The sequence below is a fragment of the Arvicola amphibius genome, chromosome 5 (genome assembly GCF_903992535.2).
Source record: "Arvicola amphibius chromosome 5, mArvAmp1.2, whole genome shotgun sequence".
Classification (NCBI taxonomy): Eukaryota; Metazoa; Chordata; class Mammalia; order Rodentia; family Cricetidae; genus Arvicola; species Arvicola amphibius.
In genome coordinates, this window is record NC_052051.1 from 33710317 (window position 1) to 33732555 (window position 22239).

Consider the following 22239-nt stretch of genomic DNA (forward strand, 5'->3'; position numbering starts at 1 on the left):
CTAAAGAAAATCAGTTTTTCTGAAATACAAGAACCAAAATATAGAAAATAAACGTGATGAAGTGAAGTCATATATATACTTTTGTTAAATAACAAGTTACAGTATCAGTTTCACAATTGTCATAATCCCAAAGTCAAAATAAAAGAACAATTTGAGAGAGCTGGAACAGTTTCGATTTAGGACAAAATATCAGTGATTTCTAATATCACCAAACTCCCAGCTGCTACTATAGCTGCACCTTTCTCTACGGCTGACTATAAAGAGGTGTTTTTTTTTTTTTTTTTTTTTTTTTTTTTTTTTTTTTTTTTTTTTTTTAGGTGGGGTTTTTTTTTTCCCTCATACAAGTTCAGGGACTTTAAGATTATTCGGTGTTTCTTCTGAGTAGCTGCCTTCCTGGCAGGTGTCCTTATACACACTGATGCTTTGCTCAATGTTTGGAGATCCTCAATACTTGACTTCCAGAGGAAGCTTCTGTGTAGGTAAAATCCTGGAAGCCTGTCTAACATTTCTGAAGATGGAAACAAAAGAGGTACCAGAGCATTCACTAAAGTTGAGAAGAGCAAGCCCCTTATCTAATAATCCTTCCTTTTCACTATGTAATTTTCTTTATTTCTCCCTCCCTCCCTCCCTCCCTCCCTCCCTCCCTCCCTCCCTCCCCCCTTTTCTTCGAAGGGCAAAGAGTAAATTAATCAAGGGAATGCCTGTTCAGTTAGGTCTGTGGTGAAAAATCTCGCTGCTTCTAATTTAAGATCTGCAGACCTGCTGATTGGGTTCCGTGGGCCGCTGCACCTTGTCGGTTTTGTGTCTAATAGCAATGTGCTGGAAGCAGAGGAGGATTATAAACATGCAGGTTGCTGGAAATAGTGGACAGACCGACTTGCATAACCCCAAACTCAAACAAAAATCAGCCACAAGAAATCAGCGTAACAAGTCAACTACAGCTTAACACTGTCGTCCTTAAGAGTGGGGTGGATTTTGCGGTGGTTGACTTGAGTACAGACGTCTTCCATCTGTAACTGGCTTTCTGGGTGTTGAAGTCTTGCCCGCCGGAGAGCACGTCCCACAGTTTGTCCCTATACAGCTCCCATAGACGGCGGGCTCCGCCCCTGCCTGTGACTGCCAAAGCAACCGCGGCGCCTAGGCTAGCCGGCAGCTTCTGCTACTGCGCACGCTCATCAATTCCAGCACTCGGAGTTTTCCCGCCCTTCATTGGTTGCCTCTGCACCCATCGCTAAGCTACCCTAGTAGTAGCCTCTCGGCTTTGTAGGGGCCCCGAACAAAGGGGACGCTCTGATTCTAACTTAGCTTGTAGGATTCTAGGAAAGCAGATGAAATGACGGTTTCTGGAGCTGGTAGACAATATGTTGGCAGACATACCATCTCAATCCATTTTCTAAACTCTTGGGGTTCCAGATCTGCAGGCGAGGCAGCCACCTCGGAGTTGCGCTCCCGCTAACGCAAGACTGGAAGACTCCAAGCTAGTTTTGTAGCTGGAGCTAACAACTGGGAGCCCGCTTTGGCTCCCTGCAGGGAGTGTGGGAGCATCACAGCTAAGCTCTCTGGAAGAGTCCTTTTGAACCCGAGTCCTATGCCCGGGAGTGTGAAATAACAGTGGGGATATGAAGGTCCCGAGGGCAGAATGTTCTCTGGTGACCGGGTTAGAGACCTCGAGGGCTAGGTATTGTAAGTCAGCTTGTGTTACACTCTTTATCAGCGAGTCCAGAGGTAGAAGGTCAGGGTCCCAGAGGAGATCTGATCTTCAAGTCCTGAGCTGCCCTGAATGGGGAAGGAAGAAGACAGTTGATGCCTGAGGTTTTGTGTGCACAGGTGGAGGTGAGGGTTGTAAGATGGCAGGGCTAAATGAATGAATTTATAGGAAGAGAGTCTGGTAAGAGGTCATTGCTGCTAAAGGCTTTAACTCTTAAGAAAGAGCGCGCATGTCTTCACGTTTGGTCCCCCTATAACTAAAGTTAAATCGCCAAACTCATAAAAATGCAAAAACTTCTCCTTAGGGATACATGATTCCAGCCAATATAACAACATTTCTATCTGCCCGAAACATCCTCGATCCTTTGTTTCCTTGGTATCCTAAATTGTGGGGTTCAGAACACATGCTTGGACCTTTCTGAAGAATCAGAGAAGTCTCTAGGAGTTCCCCCTCGGCTGTAAGATTGTATGACTGTTTGCCTCTCAGCAAGACAGATGAGTTGATTAGCACGGGCTGAATAAAGCCAGATTCATGTTAATGTTTGCAAAGTTCGTGTTTGGTAATGAATGCCTCGGATTCCTTGAGAAGATCCTAAATACAGTGATCTTCCTTTTCCTTGTTTCTCAGGGCCTGACAGGGCTTAGCATAAGCACAGCTGGTTGCCATCGACTCCAGGGCGAGGCTACCCAGGAGGCGGTGCCCAGGCTTCCGGGCTCCGCCCCTCCGCACCGTGGGCAGCAGCCAAACCCCGGTGCGCGGATCACGCGGGCCGGAGCCGCTCTGGGCATGCTCAGTGGCCTGGCAGGTGTGGCCGCCTAGCAACTCCAGGTCGGCCCCTGCCGAGGGGCGGGTGAGAGGGAAGTGGGCGGGGGCTCGGGCACAGTTGCTGGAGTGGCCGGCGGCCGCGGGGTGCAGGCCTGGTGGGAGCCCCCGCGGGCCGGGCCGTGATGAGCCATGGCATCGGTCAAGGTGGCCGTGAGAGTCCGGCCCATGAATCGCAGGTGAGTGGGGCCGCCCGCCCCCCAACCTCGCCACACCCCAACCCCGGGCAGCCGGTCTCCAGCTCCGCTCACAGGCCAATCTGGACTTAAAAGGGACAAACCCCTAAGCCTCCTGGTCCTGGCAGTGGCCCTGGCGGCCCGGATGAGGAAAGGTCTCCTGTGTTGAAAAGGGGACTCTGAGGGAAAGTGTTTGCGAGGCTGGGGAGATTCCCTGTACAGTACCCATCCCAGTAACGCGATGCTAGCTTGTTCGTCCTTTAAAAAAGAACACCAAGGGATCACGTTCGTGAAGTGAATTATTTGGGAGGTCATGGAAGTGTGAGGGGCTTCCCGAGCTGTCAGGCATACCCTCGTTTGTGCCAACTCAGACGTCTCTGTTAATTAGGCTACTTTTTTAATCCGGAGAGGTTTTCCAGTCCCTGAACGTGGACCCAATCAGTAACTTAGCAGTTCTTAAGGTTTACATGGGGGAATGAGGAAACTTCAACAAAGTTTTGACTCCTTGAAGGAGAGTCACGTGGCGTTTGACTAAGGCTGTTAAGGGGGCACATGTGGCGAATACATTTAGAGTGTACCCTCTTATATTTTCCTACAAAGTAGTGCTTTGCAGCGTGACTCCCCTCTTTTGACTTTCTGAAAACCCTTTTCAGTGACTTCTTCATCAGTTTAGAATGATAAAGTCAGAAAGTTAACTTTTCAGTGAGTTTAGCTTCAGAGAACGACCGACAACTAAGTGGATGCCCTCCAAGTTGACGGGCAGAGGTCACACAAAAGCATTTGTTTATTGCTGTTTCAGTTCTTGGACATTTGACTTACCATATGGCCTTTCTCTCTGAGTCATATTGTCAGCTTCTGGAGCTCAGTGTTTGCTGGTTCTCACAGCCGATTAGGACACCAGAAGATCATAAAGTCAAGAGATTTTACTGGTCTCTCTTGAATCTGTTTTCCTATCGGCAAGTAGAAAAATTATCTTGATAGATAGCCATTAAATACCAGTGCTTTTGGAAGTTTTGCTTGTGCGATTTTCAAGTTACTTCTACAACTTTTTAGGGCATTTGATGTGTATATGAGTATATGAGAGTGAATCCCAGGAGTGTGTCTGTTTCTTTACACACCCAGTCATACAAGATAAATAGACCCCAAAGTCTTTTAGTTAACTTAAAAATTTTTTTTTTTAGCAAAGATTTACATTATAAAGAGTTCTTTTTTGGAATAATATGAACATGTGCTAGAAAACAGTATCAGGTAACTTTAGAAAACTTTTATTATGTGGACAAATGGACTGCATCATGCTGGGCTCTGGAGTAGCCAGCAGATGAGGTGTTGGTGTCTTCTAGGAGCCCATTGTCTAGTGAGGGAGGGATGAGGATGTATTGGCAAAATTGAGTGACTTGGACCGTCTGGAGTGGTGCTGTGAGTGTCTTGTCAGTGTAGGCCTTGAGTCTAGGCCAAAGAGGCAGGAAACAATTACAGAAGCCATATCCTGAGAAGGCAGGCAGATGTGGTGTTGGTGCCCAGCAAGTAATTCTGGTAGCATCAGGATTGGTACAGAAGCTAAGGAAGCAATGATTTAACAAAAGGTAGGGTAGATACATCAAGACATTTCCCCGAAAGATTCGGTAGAATCTGGCAGCTCCGTTGCATGGAAAGGAGAAGAAAGGGGGAGACCATGAGAGTCATTAGCTGAAGCGTTCTGTTCAAAGAGCTGGAAAGACTTGAGGAGAGCATTCTCAGCTGGTCAGACTTGTGTGAAGTCCAGTGAGTGAGTGTCTGACAGCGAGTGCTGCATACATATTTAACTTGTTCTTTGAAATGTGGGGACAAGGACATCATGTTTCTTGCTTGAGGCAATCAGCAGACAGTTGGAAACCTGGTTAAGTCTCCATGCTTCCGGGATTATCACGTGGCAATCTATAGAGGCTATGCCTGTCTTTAGGATTCTAAGGAGAAGAAGGGCTGGCTGCCATGGAAATGAACCAGCACAGTACACTGTTCTGACATGAGCAAGAGTCCCTTGAAAGCTGTAGCAGCTGTTGGTATCAAATGTTGCTAAATGAGGGAGGTTCTTGGTCTAAGAGGGGAGGATACCAGTAACTTTCCTAAGTATAGTTTCAGGATCCAGTGATCCAGAAAGTGGCAGTGAAGTAGAAAGAGAGATGCTAATGGCAACCTAAAGTATTTGACCTAATTTATAAGTCCTGCAGGGTATGGTGGTGATTGGAAGTAACTGGTTTTACCACTGCCCTGGTAGCTTCATTTGTTTTACATATTTAATATATGGATCGGAGTTTTTATTTATAAAGATGTGTTTATAAGCATGGTGTTGCTTATAAATTTTTCTTATAACAATCAGAATATAGAAACACAGGAGATTTGTTAAAATTGTAACCGAAGTCATGTGGTAGAATCCTTTGCGACTTGTAGAAAGTGTGGATTCATTGTAAATGAACTAACGCCAAGATAGAAGACTGAGCAGAGAAAGACACACATACACACACACACACACACACACACACACACACGAACAGAACAGAGTGTATGTATATATGGGTGGAAAACTACAGAGAGCCAGCTCGGACCGTAGGGAGCAATGTACAAGGAACCCAACAGTAGTGTCTCTGTGAAGGAAGATGGATGCAGAAGTGGAATGTTTTACTTTGTCCTCTTTTACTATTTGAATTTCCATATTTATGCCTAATTGTAATAATTAAAAACTTGCTTGTGTGACTTTTAAAAACTACTGCGGGCCGTTAGCTCTGGCTGGGGAGAGTTTCGGGTGATTGTTGGAGACAACTGAAGGAAGTTATTTATTTACTTAGTGGTTGTTTAAAGTTAATATTTTAAGTACAAAAGCTTCAGGCTGTGGCACCAAAGGCGGAAAGAGGCCTGGAATGAAGTGAGTGCTCTCTTGGAGCTATCTGAAGGGGGAGGGCAATCTGAGTTTACTTGAGTCCCGAGTCTTTGCAGCTCTCTGTCTTCTCTGTGTGAACATTGGATCCCAGCCATGTTGCTTTTACTGCCTAATGGATTATGGGGCAGGACTAGTCATTCCAGATGCAGAGACTCTAAGTCAGTAGCTGACTTATTTCCTGTTTGTCCTTCTCCTCTTCCTCTTCTTTTGTTGTATATTAGGAATTGAACTCAGGGCTTTGTGTGTGCATTACTGAACTAGATGAGCTAGAGCGCTGACCATCTTTTTCATTTTTTTTTTTTTTTTTTTTTTTGACAGGGTTTCTCTGTGTAACAGTGCTAGCTGTCCTGGAACTAAACTAGCTCTGGTAAACCAGGCTGGCCTTAAACAATCAAAGATCCCATCTGCCTCTGCTTCATGAGTGCTGGGATTAAGGGTGTGCACCACCACTGCCCGGCTCAGCCCTGGTCATCTTTATACTCCATATTTGAAGCCGGGCGGCGGTGGCGCACGCCTTTAATCCCAGCACTTGGGAGGCAGAGGCAGGCGGATCTCTGAGTTCAAGGCCAGCCTGGTCTACAAGAGCTAGTTCCAGGACAGGCTCTAGAAACTACAGGGAAACCCTGTCTCGAAAAACCAAAAAAAAAAAAAAAAAAAAAAAGTATACTCCATATTTGAGTATATGGATTCTCCCTTTTTATTTTGATCAGGTTGCCTAGTCTGGCCTTGAATTCACCGTGTAGCTCAAGTGAGACATCTTTATGAGAGTATGCTATGTGCTAGCAAATCCTTACACACCTTTTAGAATAGAGACATACTGTTGTGCTATTTTTACAGATTGAGAGACAATGCCTTAGTCCATTAAGGGTGCTATAAAAAATATCCTACAACTGGCCGCCTTGAAAACAACAGACATTCATACCTCATGGTCCTGGGTGCCGCAAGTCCAAGCTACTGACTGATAGGTTGTCTGAGGAAGGCACCTTTGTTATGTACTCACATGGGGCAAGGGACAAATTCCTTGGGCCTGTTTTATGAGAATGATAAACCCATTTAAGAGGGGTTTGCCTTCCTGACTTAAAACTGTGTCATTGGAGCTTGGTAAGTACTGAATGTCAGAAGTACAATTATTGAGACTTGTAAGTAGCATGTTACTGACTTGCCCAATATAGGGCCTTACTTTCAAAAATGAGTAAGCCATTAGCAGATGCAAAATTTTGCTCATACGTTTTATAGGCAGAAGTTTAACATTTTATATATTATCTACCTTTTTCTTTGGGACTTCTTTTATTGTTCTATTTCATCTTTTCTGTAATCTTATAGGTTCATTTTTTTTCTTTGGAGAAGTAACAAACTGGGCATGGTAGCTCACATTTGTAATTCCAACATTCTGGAAGTTGAGACAGGAGGGTCACCAATTTGAGTCCAGCTTAGGCTACAGAGTTAGATTCTGTATTAAAATATTAATTCCAATCCCTCCCACCCCAAGAAAACACAGAGGAAGATAAGGACAAGATAATCTCATGACCAATTTTTCTATTTCCTGTTAATTTCCCTTCTTAGTTTTTTTTTTTTTCTATTTTGTTTGAAGTATTAGGCATTGAATCCAGGGCCTCATGCATCTGAACAAACATCTCTACCGCTGAACTACATCCCCAGGTCTCTTAACACTTTCAGTTTTGAGGCAGAGTCTAGTCACTTTATTGTGAACAGATTCCCCTGGCTGATTTGAACCCACTGTGTAGCATGGGCAGGCCTTGAACGTTCTGTCTTTCTCACTCTGTTCCTGAAGAGCTGGATGACTGATACTTCATGAAAACCTTGATGTTCATTCAGGGTCCTCGATACTGTAAGAGGGTCAGAGCCTTAGGGCAGAAGGTCTTGAGTTAAATTTTTGGTTGCATTTCTGAACAACGTAAGTTTGAGCAAGAAACTTAATTGTCATAAGTGTCAGTTTTTATGCCTGTAAGATGTGCTAATAATTATAGATACCTTAAGCATTCTGGCAAAGCTGGGCTTTCTGTTGACTGATTCACAAGGAGAAATACACTTTAAATTGTTGGTTTGTAGATAATTGAGAGGACATATGAGGTATTTACACACATTTACAATTTCCTCAAATATTTCCTATTCTAGATTATTGTATCATTTTATTTAAAATGCTTGTTTTGGATGACTAGGGTGATCTCAGGTGGACTGATGTGTTGCAGTTGCCAGTGAGGCAGACACAGAGTAGGGGTCTAATGATAGAGACAAGAAGATGGACCAGTCACTTGGTGTCTGGCATAGCAGGGGCTCCACACAGATGCCGTGTGGTAGAGCTGATGGAGAGGCTCACAGGGGAACACTTGCCTAGCATATTCAAGGACCTGGGTTGCATCCCTGGCATCATATTACACATATTTCTTCTACCTCCTTCTTTTCTTCCTCTCTTGCACATACTCATCTTCTTATCATGGTTATCACAGTTTATTAATTGTGACTTTTTGTTTTAAAAAACGGTATAAAAAGAAATATTTACCAAATGCTGGCCATGTTCCTACCTTGTGGCCTTTTCTTGTAACATGCTGTGCTCCGGAAGGCAGGTCAGCTTCTGCTTTCGCTTTTCTGCAGGACCTTAACCTTCCTGATAAGCATCATAGGTCCAGTTTACCCTCCTAGCTCTCTAGTTCAAAGGAGAAAAAAGTGCCAGTGGCATTTTGATTACGATCATTTCTTTGGGGTTCAGCCAAGTCCTCCTTCCCTTTTAAGATCAAGATAAGATCCAAAGAAAGGTAGTTCCTGGTCAGTCTGGGAGGACAGGTAGGCGGGTGTGTCCTAGATGGAAGATGGGAGGAACCTGTCTAGACAGTGTCCCCTGCCAGGTTCCACGTGAGTCTCTTATCTTTTCAGCTTGGCAATCTACTTTCTTCCTTCCACCAAAAGACAATGACTGACCTAGCCTTTTTTTTCTTTGTCTTTTCTTCTGAAAAATTCTTCTGAGACAGGATCTCTTCTATCCAGACTGGCCTTGAACTTGCTAAGTAACTGAGGATGACTTTAGACTTCTGATCCTCCTGTCTCCGTCTCCTGAGTACTTTGTTTGGGTTTATGTTTCCCTGCCTTGTTTGATGCAGTGTTGGGGTGCAAACCCAGGTCTTCATGCATGCTAGGCAAACACTATGGGCCTTTTGTCCTCATTGTATACATGGGCGACACTGAGGCCTCTTGGATGACAGCACTGGCCTGAGCTAGCGTTGGTTCCCTTCAGAGCCCTGTGTAAGGACACTTGTTGCCCGTGGGCTGTCAGGTGACAGAGGTCTTGGGCCTTAAGGACTTGCTGGGCTGGTAGTTGTGGAGGCACAAACATCCAGACATCCAACGATAGTGATGGAATGCCCTTGAGGTTCAGATGTAGCACCCGAGGGACTCCAGGGTCTTGGAGAGAGGTTTCTGGGGTCTTAATCAAGTTAGAGTTGTAGTTGAGCACTGCAGGAATATTACCAGGGACCATTTACCAAATATAGTAACTGGTTAAGCTCTTTGGTAGCTGGCATTGCAAGCCCATTCTCCATTTGAGGACCAAAGCTCAGAGAGGGAAACAATCCGCCCACAGTCACAGAGAACATTGGGAGTTAAGCCTGTCTGTCTTATTTCAGCTTCATTAAGTTTTTCACACCTGGATTAAAGTCTTTCCAACATACAGAAGACTTCGATGAGGGGAGGGCATGGGGTGCCAATGATATAGGTAGGAATAAGTTTCAGGATTTTAATGTATTTTTGAGAGTCAGAAGGCAGAGTTCAGAGTCTGGTTGCTGTTGGCCATTTAAACTTTAAAATAATTTTCAATACTTAGTTGTTCTAAGTGCTTCAAAGCCTCAGGTTGGGAATATAGGCAAGGCTTTGGGGGCATTGTCTTAATTAGTGGAAGGGCCTGGCCCACTGGGGTGGTGCTATCCTTGGGCTGGTAGTCCTGGACTGTTTAAGAAAGCAGGCTGAGTGAACCATGGAGGAACAGGTCAGTCAGTAGCATCTCCCATGGCGTCTGCTTCAGTCCCTGCCTCCAGGTTCCTGCCTTGAGTTCCTGCCCTGATTTTCCTTAATGATTGAGTGTGACCTGGGAGTTGTAAAGTGAAATCAGTCTTTTTCTCCCCGAGGTTGCTTTGGTCTTGGCATTTTATTATAGCAAAGAAACCAAACTAAGACAGATGTGTTGTCCATAGATGTGTACCAAAGGAATTTAAGTTGTAAATCCCTCTAAGTTCCATGAATCAGAGATGTCTGCTTGCCAAGTTTTGCAGTGTTTGCATACAGTCTGTTCCTTCTCTGCTTGTGTGGGGCCATTACATATACATTTTTTATATCCTTGGCTTTATTGTTGCATGAGAAATTGTGAAGAACAGTCAGCATGCAAAAGGCTGAAGAATAAAAGTTGGCTTAAGGTTTAGGACTTCATTAGGCAGAAGAATGTTTGTGCGAGTGCTGACTGGGGACAGGGAGGTACATAGTGGGGTGTTGGTGGGAAATGCAGGCAGTAGGAGCTGAGGTAGTTATTGGCTTTTCTTTGTAGGCTTGTAGGGGAGGTACTGGAAGGTATTGCTTGCTTTGGAACCGAGAGCCATCATATAGTGAAGACAACAGAGCTAGGGTGAGAGGGCAGCGGAGCTGTGTAAAGACGAGTCTTCAGTAGGCTGACTGTGTGACTTGCCACATTGCTTATCCTTTGTAAGGCTCCATTTCCCATTGCGTAAATCATGGTACTCTGGATCTGTTTTAGAGACAGCTGGGACTCGTTGAGATTGTTGGGGGTATCATTAATTAAGAACCATTTTATGACAATGCTGAGTTGCTGTTGACCTTTTCAACTTCAGACTTTCACTGACTAATGGGCATACAGGTTATGTTTTGCATTATAAATGTTCCCCATGGATTTGTGTTTTGCACACTTCTTCTCCAGTTGCTGGCACTATTTTGCGAGGCTGTGGAACTTTTAGGAGGTGAAACCTATGTGCCAGAAGTGGGTCACTAGATGCAGACCTTACGAGTCATTAACTGAGCTGTTCCTCTGTAGCCTCCTTGACGTGATAGACTGAGACCCTCTGAAGCCATGAATGGAAATAAACTTTCCTAACCTGTGTCAAGTATGTTGGTCACAGAGACTGAAAAAGGGACTAATACGATGCTATTTGCTGCTATTTTTTTTTCTTGATTTCATTTCATAAACATACAGTGGAGTTTTCCAGACTCGCACAGTGTTTGATATTGTCCTGGCTCTGTGGGCTGTTCTTTGCATTTTGTTTACGAAATTAATAGAAATTCTTACTGGGGCCTGAGGAGATGGATCAAGTTGAAAAAGTGCTTGTGTGCCTAGCAGTGCCAATGAACTCCAGCTTCAGTGAGAGACTCCATCTCAAAAAATTAGGTAGTAAGCTGTCAAGGAAGCCCCCTACATTAACCTTTGTCCTCCACATTAGCAGACTTAAATAAGTACCCTCTCACCGCAGCTTCGGCTCTCAGCAGGAGGGTGCTGGAGGGGCTGTGGTGTGAGGAGTGGAGAGCTGTGGTGGCTGCAGGGTCTGCCTTCAGGTGTGGGCTGCACAGGCACAGAATGGCACCTGTTAACTGCGCACCCGAGATGGGGAGAAGGAAGATAGCAAGAGAGAGAAGGCTCAGGAAGAGAATGGGGAGTGGGAGTGCTCAGGAAGAGGAGTGGGGTGCTTAGGAAGAGAAGGAGTGGGGGGCTTAGGAAGAGAAGGAGTTGGGGGCTCAGGAAGTGAAGGAGTGGGGAGCTCAGGAAGAGTGGGGGATGGGTGGTCTCAGGAAAAGAAGGAGTGGGGAGGGGTGGAGGAGAGGAGTGGAGGGAAGGGGGTCGGGAAGGAAACCTGTTCCCTAGCCTGTTCTGAAGCACCTCTCCTTCTTTTTTTGAGACATGGCTGCTGTGCCTCACCCGGACATAGTAGAGGGCTGAGGTGTGACAGAGCACAGGTGTTTTGTTTTCAAAAAGAAAAAAAAAATCCTAATCTGTTGTGGAGTTTGGGGCGGGGAGGTTGGCAGTCCACATGCAGAAGGATAAAGGGGTGAAGAGGGAAGTGGTGAGGGTCTGTGGGTAGGAAAATGGGTTTCCAGGCTGTGTGTGGGAGAGCTGGGATGCTTCCCTGGGCTTCTGCAGGAAGGGTGCTACCCACTGTCACTGAGGCCAGAGTCTGGAATACATGAAAGGTTTGTCTTTACCTCTGATGAGCTTGACAGGCAAGGCGAAGCAAATGAGCCATGATGTGATAGAAGATCTCCCAGAAGTAGCTTAGTATTCTTACGTCTATTGGGCATCAGTATTTTTAAAGTGTTCGTTGAAGACTTAGAGTATTTCCCAAACATACTTGTGGTTATACTTTACTGCTTACAGGCTGTGTGAGAGAGAGAGCAAGAGCATGTGTGTTAGGTACATACCAAGGAAGGACTAAGCATATGCATTCTTCTGTCAGAGGAAGAGGGACACGAAGTTACCAGTTATAAAGGGCTTGGGTCTGAGGTTGGTTTATGCTAGATAATAATAACCATTGTTTCATTATTTGTCCAAGTTAGTTTAAATGCCTTGTATTGTCTCTCAGGTTCTTGCACAGCCTCACTGACACAAAAATAACATGCTAATTCTACTTACCCACCATCCTGAGGGAGAATATGACAGCGTTCTGTGATACGAGCTCCTACTGACCACTGAGTCTTGAGTTCATTTTCGGCTTTGATGCCTTCTGTCAAGCTCAAGTGATGAAAAAGTAGGCAGGGGGGAATTCATAATGGGAAGTCAGTCATGGCTTGCTAGGATTTTGGCAGCTGTTCATGACAGGTGGAGCCAGGTCCCAAACTTCCCTTCACTCCTTTGCTGGCTTGGCCTGCCAAGTCACTTTCTTTTGTGAGCCTTTGTGTCTCCCATCGGTAGCTACAGCTATTATTCATTGTCTCTGCCTAGTGGAGGGCAAGTGTGTGTCTATGATCAGCAGTCTTTTCAGACACTTTTCAATGGGCGTATGGGATTTAGAATACTTTGAGAAGTTAGTGCTTTCATTGTAATGGTCTTCAGAGTGAACTATTCCTGTCTGCTCATTCATTTGCTAGGAATTCTCAGTCCTGCAACGTCATTATCTTATATAACCCTTAGCAACAATCCTGCTATTAGCTCAGACTTAGAAACTGAGGATCAGAGCTGGGCGGTGGTGGCACACGCCTTTAATCCCAACACACAGGAAGCAGAGGTAGGGAGATCTCTGTGAGTTCTAGGGCGAGGCCAGCCTGGTCTACAAGAGCTAGTTCCAGGACAGGCTTAAAAGCTACAGAGAAACAATGTCTCGAAAAACAAAAACAAAAACAAAACAATCAAACAAAAAAACAAAACAAAACAAAAAAGAAAGAAAGAAACTGAGGATCAGAGTGGGAGCCTGAGTCAAAAGCCCTTCCTCCAGTTACTCTGGATTTCTAGCATTTCCATCTTCTACCTTTCCATGTCCGTGTACATGTGTGATGTATCCTGTTGCTGCTCCTCTTTTACATGAGCTTCACAAGAACCGGGAACCATGTGGGTCTTGTTTGCATTTCCTCAGGGCTTACAAAATGTACCTGCAGACTCCAGCACTCAGGGAATGTTGTTGCATCAATGTCAGCCCCCATCTGCCCCGCCCACATCTTTACTTGCTGTGAATGCCCATAAGGAACCTGTAAGGAACCAGGGCTCCACGGCCTTCACCTCTGTCGATCACCGGTATTGCTGTGAGGAGAAAAGGGAATCTTACCATTCTTGTCGGGTGTTAGAAGCATGTAAGTGGTCTGGAGAGGGGCCTGGGCAAAGGATTATAGCTTTACATCCTTGCCATTTATTACATTTTTTATATGGAATTTGCACAGCCACTGTCATGCTTTCACCGTTAAGGTTAGAGAATTGGAGGTGCAATGTGTACTGTGCTTAAATGATATGAGATGGCTTACTCTTGTCTTTTCCACAGAAAAAGTGGGGTTTTTTTTGGTATAGTTTTAGACTTAAGTAAAGTTTTAAGCATGTACTCTTCAGCTTGCCACCCACCTTCCCCCTAATGTTAGTATCTCACATGATACAGTGATCAAAAGCCAAGAGATTTAGATTGGCACAGTGCTGCTGAGTTGATGCTATTGGCATTTTGCTGGCTTCCTTATATTTCCCAGTCTGCGATCCAGTTCAGGATCAACGTGTCCTGTCGTTGGCGTCTCTGCATAACTGGCCTCAGACAGAGTTTTAGGCTTCTCTTAGTTTTCATGACCTTATGGGTTTTTTCTACATTTCATCCGAATTAAACTTTTTTTTTTTTTTTTTTTTTTGAGAATTTCACACACAAGTACATTAGAATGATCTTCAATTGGTTTTGGTGATTTTTATGATTCATTTGAATTAATGCATTTTGGCAAGAGCACCACATAAATGATTTTGTACTTTTCCTGTGGTTTATGCCAAGTCTGCATATCACTATGTCTTATTACTGATAATACTGACTTTGATTACCTGGTTAGCGCATCATCCATTTGATTCCTGCACTGGTATTGTTTCTTTTTTTCTTTGTAATTAGCAAGTATCTTGAGAGAGATACTTCTGTGTAGAAGGATAGTTCACTAAAGATTACACCTGCTGCCCACAAAAGGTGCATCTCAGGTCTCCTGATAAAATCGTTGTGACTGTAAGGGTCATGTATGGCAGTTTCTCTCTGCCTAGTGGAGAGTGATTTTCATGGTTTTGAAATGAAGGCGTTTTGCGTTTTGGAAGGGCTGCTGCTGATTGTTGAGAACGGTGTGAGTCTCACAGCTCTGCAGCAAGGCATTTCTCAGTCCAGTGCACACTGCTATTTTCTGCTCTCAACTCCATTATCTAAAAAAGATGTCTGTTACCTGCTAAACCAGTTATATGATGCATATCCTGAAAAGCACAAATGTGTGAAATTGTTGTCTAGAGAAGCTGGTAAAATACGAACTTTGAATGCGAGACAGTGCCACAGTTGTTTTCTAACGCAGTTCTCTTTCTCTGGGGCTGAGCTGGGCGGTGAAAGGTCCCCAGAGGACTAAGACACTCAGGAAGAGAATCACAAACTCTTCCGGGTTCGGGGGTCAGAGCCTACCACAGGGTGCTGCTCTTTTGAGCTTCCATCTCCCGGCCCTCTTGGCCCTGTGAGATCACCCTGCAATGCACCTGCTGATTCTCATTTTCAGAATCTCAGTGACTCTGTTTGTCACTTCCGCCTGAGGCACAGGTAAATGACTTCATAAGCTCCCTGCCAAGGGGACTTGAAGTCTCTCAGGAAACTTCTAAGAGAAACTGATTTAACGTGATGAAGACTAGCTTCAGGGTGAAAATTCTGTTGAGATAAACTCTTGAAAAGTAGATTCTGGGCTGTGAGATAGGCAGTTAAAGGTACTTGCCACCAAGCCTGATGACTGAGGTAGGTCTCTGGGACCTCTGTGATGGAGGGTGAGAAGTGATTCCCAAGTCTCCTCAACCTCCATATGCTTACGTGAAGGGGCATGGTCCATCGATAATAAAAATTAACCAGACCAGCTTAATATAAAATATTCAGCTTTAATAAACAGAAGAATAAACAGGGAACTTACAAAACCAGGGTTCCAGTGATCCAGGAAAGCAGGAAGCAAAAGAGGAAGGGGCAAGTACACCTGGATGTTTTATGTTTCCTTTGGCCCCAGGGGAACACACCCAAACAGAATGTGATTGGCTGAAGTTCCCCATCACTTATGGTAGCTGTGCGCGCAGCCACATACATGAATACATTTGTACACACAGAAATGTTAGGAAAAAGAATAGTTGATTCTGGTCTGTCTCCACCCCCACCCCCACCCCCACCCCCCTGCTTTTTAAAAGATTTTGTACTCATGTGAGCTCTTATTGGCTTGTTCAAATAGGACAATCAGGAAAATACTGTTAGTAGGTGTAATTGGTTCCTACAGAAGATGATTTAAATAATGTGCTTTTCTTCTTTTTTTGAAATATTGTTAACTCTTAATGTTGAAATACTGTAAAAAATACCTGAGCTCTCATGTCTGATTCATAACGCCATAGTATTAGGGTCGAAACTACCAAAGTAATGTATTATTGGTGATAGGATCACTCTGTTTAGGTTTCTCGGGTTGCTCAGTTAAGACCTATATTTTGTCCAAGATCTAGTCCAAGATCCTACATTACATTTGGTTGTCATGTAAAACGCCTTTTCCTGTTTTTCTACCAACTTTGCCTGCCCTGACATATGACTGAACATGGCTCTGTCCATTATGCACATTGGGAACTGCCCTTCCTTTAATGTTGTGGTTCTCAACCTTTCTAATGCTGTGACCCTTTAATACAGTTCCTTGTGTCCCCAAGCATAAAATTTGTTTACATTTTTGAGTGTCTCCAGTATAAACACACTCACGTAAGCAGACCACTGCTATGATTCCTGGTTAGCAGGTGTTTTCTCTTCAGTTCCCTGGAGCCCCCAGTCTCAGGGTCCTTAGTGTCATTTCTGTGTGATTGGTGGACGGATGCAGAAGGCAGTGAGGGGGTGGAGGAGGCACACCCGCTTCTGGGCAGCTAGAGTGTAGAAAACACACACTAGCATTACTTTCCTTTGGTGGGAACTGGTCACATGGCTATATCTGCATGCAGAGTAGTAGGAAACAGTAGTTACTGACTGCAGGTCATTTTCCAGTGGCAGTTCTACACTGTAAAGGGACATTGTTTGTGTCCTCTGAATCCAGGGTCTAGGAGGATGGTGTTTCTCCATTCTTCACTATTCCATCTGCTGGAGGAATCCCTTCCCAGATGTGCATATAGTACCCCCTTGCCTCCTCAAAGTTGTGTTCAGGTATCATTTCCTCAGTGTGAGCTTTCTCAATTTACCCACCGAAGGAACCATTCCCATTCTGGTGTTTTCTATCATCTTCTCTGCTTCTTCTCTTTGTGGCACTTGTCACAATTACACCTTGCACATTTTATTTAATGGTTTATTTTCTGAATCCTACAAGAGCAATGGGGCTGTTTTCATATTCTTGGCTTACTGGTTTTGTATCTGGCATGGAAGTAGGTGTTCACATCTTGAATGAAATAGGGAGTCTGGGCTATTGAAATCTCTGAAGCTTCAGATATTGGCAAGACTGATGCTTAAAACAAAGAAGCAGATAGACTACAGTGCAGGCCAAGCAGATCATCTCTCTGTGTGATGCTATCTGCCAGCTGCTACCTGGGCCCCAGGTGGGGGGCCTGCTACCAGGGGTGGAAGCTGAAGACATGAGTTTGCATTCCAGCTTGGCCACTTGCTCACTTTAGATTATTTCAGTTCTCTGAGCCTCAACTCTTCTGAAATTTGAGTCTAGTAGTCTGTTGCCTTCTTCTGTTTCTTCCAATATTACTATGGCAACTAAATGAGGCAGATGATGCATAAGAACACCCAGTTATGCTAAGCTTGGCTAATGGATGGACTCATGTGTCAAATGTACTAATCCCTTTTCTAGGTGTTGGGGACAAGAGCCAAGTTGAGAAATCCCAAAAAGTTTCTGGAAGGAGGGAACTTCTGACCGGGATACTGTAAGATAGAGAGGTTCTGTCGAGAGAGGGTCTTACAGTTACTGTGCCTTTGCCGAGTGTCTTTGGGTGCAGAGTTTCTGCTGTAGGTTTGTAGATTTTTTGGTAAATGGGACACAGCAATTTTCTATTCCTCAGGCACATTGTACATTGTGTGATATTGTAATGGTCTGTCTTGTTCCTTTAAGAGATGAGACATACCCACTCCCTTCCCCATCCCCCAGGCAAGCCAATCTTCAGCTTCTAACCTGAGTCCCTTCCTTTATCTGTGTCTCTCTGTCTCTGTCTCTTAGGCAGCTTCTGTCTTTCCCTTCTCCTCATTTCTCCCCTTCACCCCCTTGGTTTCTTTCTCTCTCTGTTCTTCCCTCTTCTCTCCTTCTCTTCCATAACCCACTAAATAAATATCCAACTTCACTCCCTATGGCGTGCCTGTCTCTGTCTCTCACCTGCCTGGGACACGGCTGCCTTCATGGCCTGCCGCGGTCTCGGGACCCCACTGCCTTCTGCCGCTCGGGGACCTGTGATGTGTTCTCATGGCTCGCTGCCTACTGCACCACTTGGGGACCTGCAGCATTTTATTTAAACCATAACACATATATTCCATGTTATGCTGTTACAAGTGCAGTTTGAAGCACAGACATGAATTAAAAGGTTTAATTGGTGACCATATTAATAAACTGAAGAGGTAGCTGGGGATGTAATTCAGTGATAGAGTGTTTGCTCATGTGTAAGCCCTGTGTTTCATTCCCAGTACAGAAAAAATGAAGTAGAAAAAAAGCATGATGATCTATGGAACCTAATATATCCAGAATGTCATTTCAATATGCAGTCAACACAATGAACAACAAGGAAAGTCTGACCTTTTCTTTCAGTCTGATATCTGGTGTGTGATATTTATAGTATAACTTCATCCCAGTAGCACATGTGCCTTGTAGATGCCATGTTGGGCAGTGCAGACCTAGGGTCATTCATAGGGTCACAATGTAATGGCAGGCAGTGAGAGTTCTGGACAAAAGACAAAATACAGAAAGAGGTAAGAACTACAGATTACTGTGGTCTGACAACAACTCTGCTATTTACACTGCTGAAGGCTGTAAGGTCAGGGTGGGTTGGAAATCCCTCTGGGGTAATCATTCTAGGCAGAAGTAGATAGTACAAGAGCTTGTAGAAGGAGGGTCTTTGGAATGTGCAGTAGATAAAGGAGGCCAGAGAGGTGAGTTTAGTGAGGTAGGGCGTGTGCAGGACTTGCACTGACCCACAGTAAGACTTTAGACTTTGTTTTTAGTGTGGAAGGATGAACATGGGATGGCCTTACCTAATAGAGATTACTTGGACTTCTGCTAGCGAACTGCTAAGTGATCTTGGAAAAAAAATGTGGAATGACACATGAGGACAAGGTTTATGGTCAAGGTCATCCAAATGGTCACTCAGCAACCAACCTCAGATACCCACAAGGTGCAGAGTATTACGTTAGACACTCTGATCACAGTGGACTTGGCTCCTGTCTTAGGAACTCAGGTTAGCAAGTGAGTAGCCAGAGAGGTGGAGAAGAGAAGCTAAGGGAGAAGAAAGTTATCATCCTGTACTGCAGTCTGGCTGCTTCTTTTATGCATAATTCTTGACAATATCTGGAATTTTAGGTATTTTAATTGTTTCAATTTCCATTTTCATTCAAAACCTTAACATTTGCTTACATACCAGATCCAAGGTCTATAATTTAAGAACAGATTAGAATTGGCCCCAGTGCTCATAAAAGGCTAGCCATTCCACTGCCATTTGGCTTAGTTTTCTGCCAAGGTTAGAGTGTCAGGAAAGAACTTGCACTCTGGTGACCCGCCCCTCCCTCTAGCACTGAGAACAGAGCCTGTACCTGCTAGTGAAGGTGAATGTGGACGGGGACTGGTGTCATCTGCTTCTGATGACATCAGTGGCCCAGTGCTGAAAGGATAGTCACACTCCAGATCTTAACCTGCGTCCATCTCGGAGAGGAGCAGCATGGAGACTCACTATGGCGAATGCCTGAAGCGTCTCCCCAACTCTACTTCCTTGTTCCCACAATTCTGTTCTGTCTACTCCACCTACCTAATTTTCTGTCTCTTAAAGGGCCAAGGCAGTTTTCTTTATTAATAATGAAAGTAACACATAGACACTCCTCCATCATTTCCCCTTTTTCTGTTTAAACCAAAAAGAAAGGCTTTAACTTTAACATAGTAAAATTACATGTAACAAGAGTTATCAAGCAAGAATTACAGTTACAATATTTATATCTATTTTATCTTTTATCATAACTAAGGAAAACTATAATTACCTTATTTTTCAACTCCATCAAAGACTCCAGAAGGATATAATATTACCTAAGTAAACAAGAAATATGCAGCTTTTAAACTCTAGAAATGAGAGACAACTCACTGCCTGGACAGTCACCCAAAGTTCCTCTGTACCGTTGGGGCATCCATCTTCAGCCTTCAGGCCCATAGTGTCCAGCAGACTTTTCCATGAAGCAGGAAATTTCAAAGATAGTTCAGTCACTTTCTGCTGTGTCCTGCAGAACATCTCTCAGACTCTTTAATGAATCAGGAACCCCAAAAGGCCATCTCACCTTTAGGCAAGTTTAGCAGTCCTCTTTCTGTGGGTTGTGTCCAGTTTATGCAACAGTCCAGGCAAGAGCAGTTTCTTGCCCAAATGGCTAACAAACTCCATAAGTAGCCTCTTCGATGCCCATCTTCCTCTCGAAGTAGATTGGTGCTGCCAGGAGCAGACGTGTCTCATTGTCATGAAAAACCCTAAGTTATTAAAACATTAAATGCCATATTCTGCAGTCTTTGAAAGATATGAAGAATGTCTATCTAACTGAAATATATCTCTACATATCTAGAAAATCTAATAACATGACTACAGGCTTAACTATTATCAATGATTATCCATTAACAACCTATATTTCCTAATTATACATTACAGTTTTTAAAATGAACTACAATCACAATAGCTTAATCAAGATCAGAAGTACATATACATATAACAAAATTGACCTTAAAATCTATACCAATGCAAATTCATATCTATATCATCTCCCCCTTTAAATGTAAAAGAACATTTATAAGCAATATTTGGGAAAATGGGCGCAGTGGAATTCTTTAAGCACTGTTTAATGTGCCATAGTAGTAGAAGCATAGACGACAGAGGTGCTAAGAGTTGTTTGAACTGTTGGGGGCTCACTCAGGAGGTTTCAGAGGAGAATTTTGGTGTGTTTGCCTAGAGATCATTCTTGTGATAGTTTGGTGAAGAAAGTGGCTGCCTTTTGCCCTTGTCTGACTAGTCTGCCTGAGCTAAAGTGAAGAGTTCTCAATTAATTCCATTGGCAGAGAACCTCTCAAACAGCCTAGAATAGACTTGTCATGTGTTTACCAGTGTTCATACTTATAATGAGTTAGAATGAAAAGAAGCAAGCTTAGCAGGATAAATGATAAAATGTAAGTTTTGAGAAGAAAAAGCACTAGGAAGTAGAATGGAGCTAAATTCTGTGTTCAAGGAGATAAACAGTTTAAGAAATGGAATAAAGGGAATGGTGACCTCAGGGCAAGATTCCAGAAGTTTCCAGTTGGTGAAAAGGAAATAAGAAAAGCTTCCGGGGGGTGTGGTGGGGCACACCTTTAATCTCAGCACGGGGTCGGGAAGGGAAGGCCAAGGCTGGCAGGTCTCTGAGTTTTAGGCCAACCTGGTCTACAGAGCCAGTTTCAGGACAGCCAAGTGTAGGCAGTGAAAGAGAGAAAGCTGGTTAAGATGTATTTGAACGGCGGTGGTCAGGGGAGAGTTATTTCAGCTCTATCCAGCAGCAGAACTTGGCAGCTTTGCCCATGTGGTTCTGGGTTTAGAGTTAAGGATAAAAGAAAGGAGTTCTGGAAAAAAGTTAAGTTGCTGAGGTCAGGCATGTGTCAGGGGTCTCCCTAAATGGAGGCCTAGTAGAGCGACCATTGAGTAAAGCGGTGAAGTTGAAGCTTGGATTGACTTGATGAACCCAACATGTTAGAGATGCCAGAGTTGTGGGAGACCTGACAAGGAGAGCTGCTAACAGGGAGTGAACCCAGCCCAAGAGAAAGAAGTGTGTTGCAGTCAATAAAGCTAAATGGAATTGGAGATTGGAGAGCGTTTTGACATCAGACATGGGAATGCAGAGTTTGGAGTTTTTCCAGCTGGCTTTCCATCTTGGTTTAGCTCAGTATTTCCTATACCCAGCTTAAACACCATCATAGGGGACTCTGTAATGCTAAATTTATTTGCATATTGATGCCAGAGTGTTATTTTACTTTTTCTTACACATTTCTGGTAGCTAATCAAAATATGTTAACATACATTAATATTTCCTGGGTATAGCTCCTACTTTTGTTGTACTAAGTTCTGTCATACTTTTGTAGCTTGTGGTAAAGTTGAGGACTCACTGAGATTTGGAACATCAGGGAAGGTATTTGGAGAGAAAGAGCTCAGAGCCAAAATATGGATTGCCCAATGAGGATAATTGTATGAGGAGAAGGGAAAACTCTTGGGGGGCCCAGAGGCCTTGTTTATAGACAGGAAAGAATTCATCATGGCTCCATGTTAGTCTTGTGCTCCATAGATGCTGCCGGTACTTTGATTTTTGTGTGGGTTTTATGTGATGTGGTTCTATTTGCTTATTTATCTCTATTAACACTGTGGCTATTCTCATCTCTCCTCAGTGACTCCAGGAAGCTAAGGGCCTCTTCATGTTGGAGGGCTTCCTATTGCAAGTGCTTCCTTGAGTCTCTCAAGCTTTGCCAATGTAAGCCCGGTAGCCTTGGACCCTGAAGGAGGCTCAGTGGACACTTCACTGTGCTGGAGAAAGCAGGTTGAATTAAATTTCACTAGTAATCATCAAAGAGTAGAAAGGTGACACTTGAGAGGGGAAGACTTGCGTGACACAGAAGTAGGACTGCTCATTTGATGTCATCCTCTTATCTCAGGATGAGACCTCTTGCCCCAGACAGTCACTGGCTTTGCTTTGTGTGTTACCTTCCCCTTGAAATGAGGTCCAATTAGAGGTGTA

General features: G+C 44.0%; 1 protein-coding gene across 2 annotated transcripts in view; it reads left to right on the forward strand.

Moving 5' to 3' along the window:
• Nucleotides 1-2578: 2578 nt before the first annotated feature.
• Kif16b (kinesin family member 16B) overlaps nucleotides 2579-22239 on the forward strand; it is a 248663-nt gene continuing 229002 nt past the window's right edge. For both annotated transcript variants that reach the window (XM_038329839.1, XM_038329838.1), the window contains exon 1: nucleotides 2579-2709. In XM_038329839.1, the coding sequence (XP_038185767.1) occupies nucleotides 2663-2709 (47 nt within the window). In that variant the 5' untranslated portion in view covers nucleotides 2579-2662. The remainder of the gene's footprint in view (nucleotides 2710-22239) is intronic.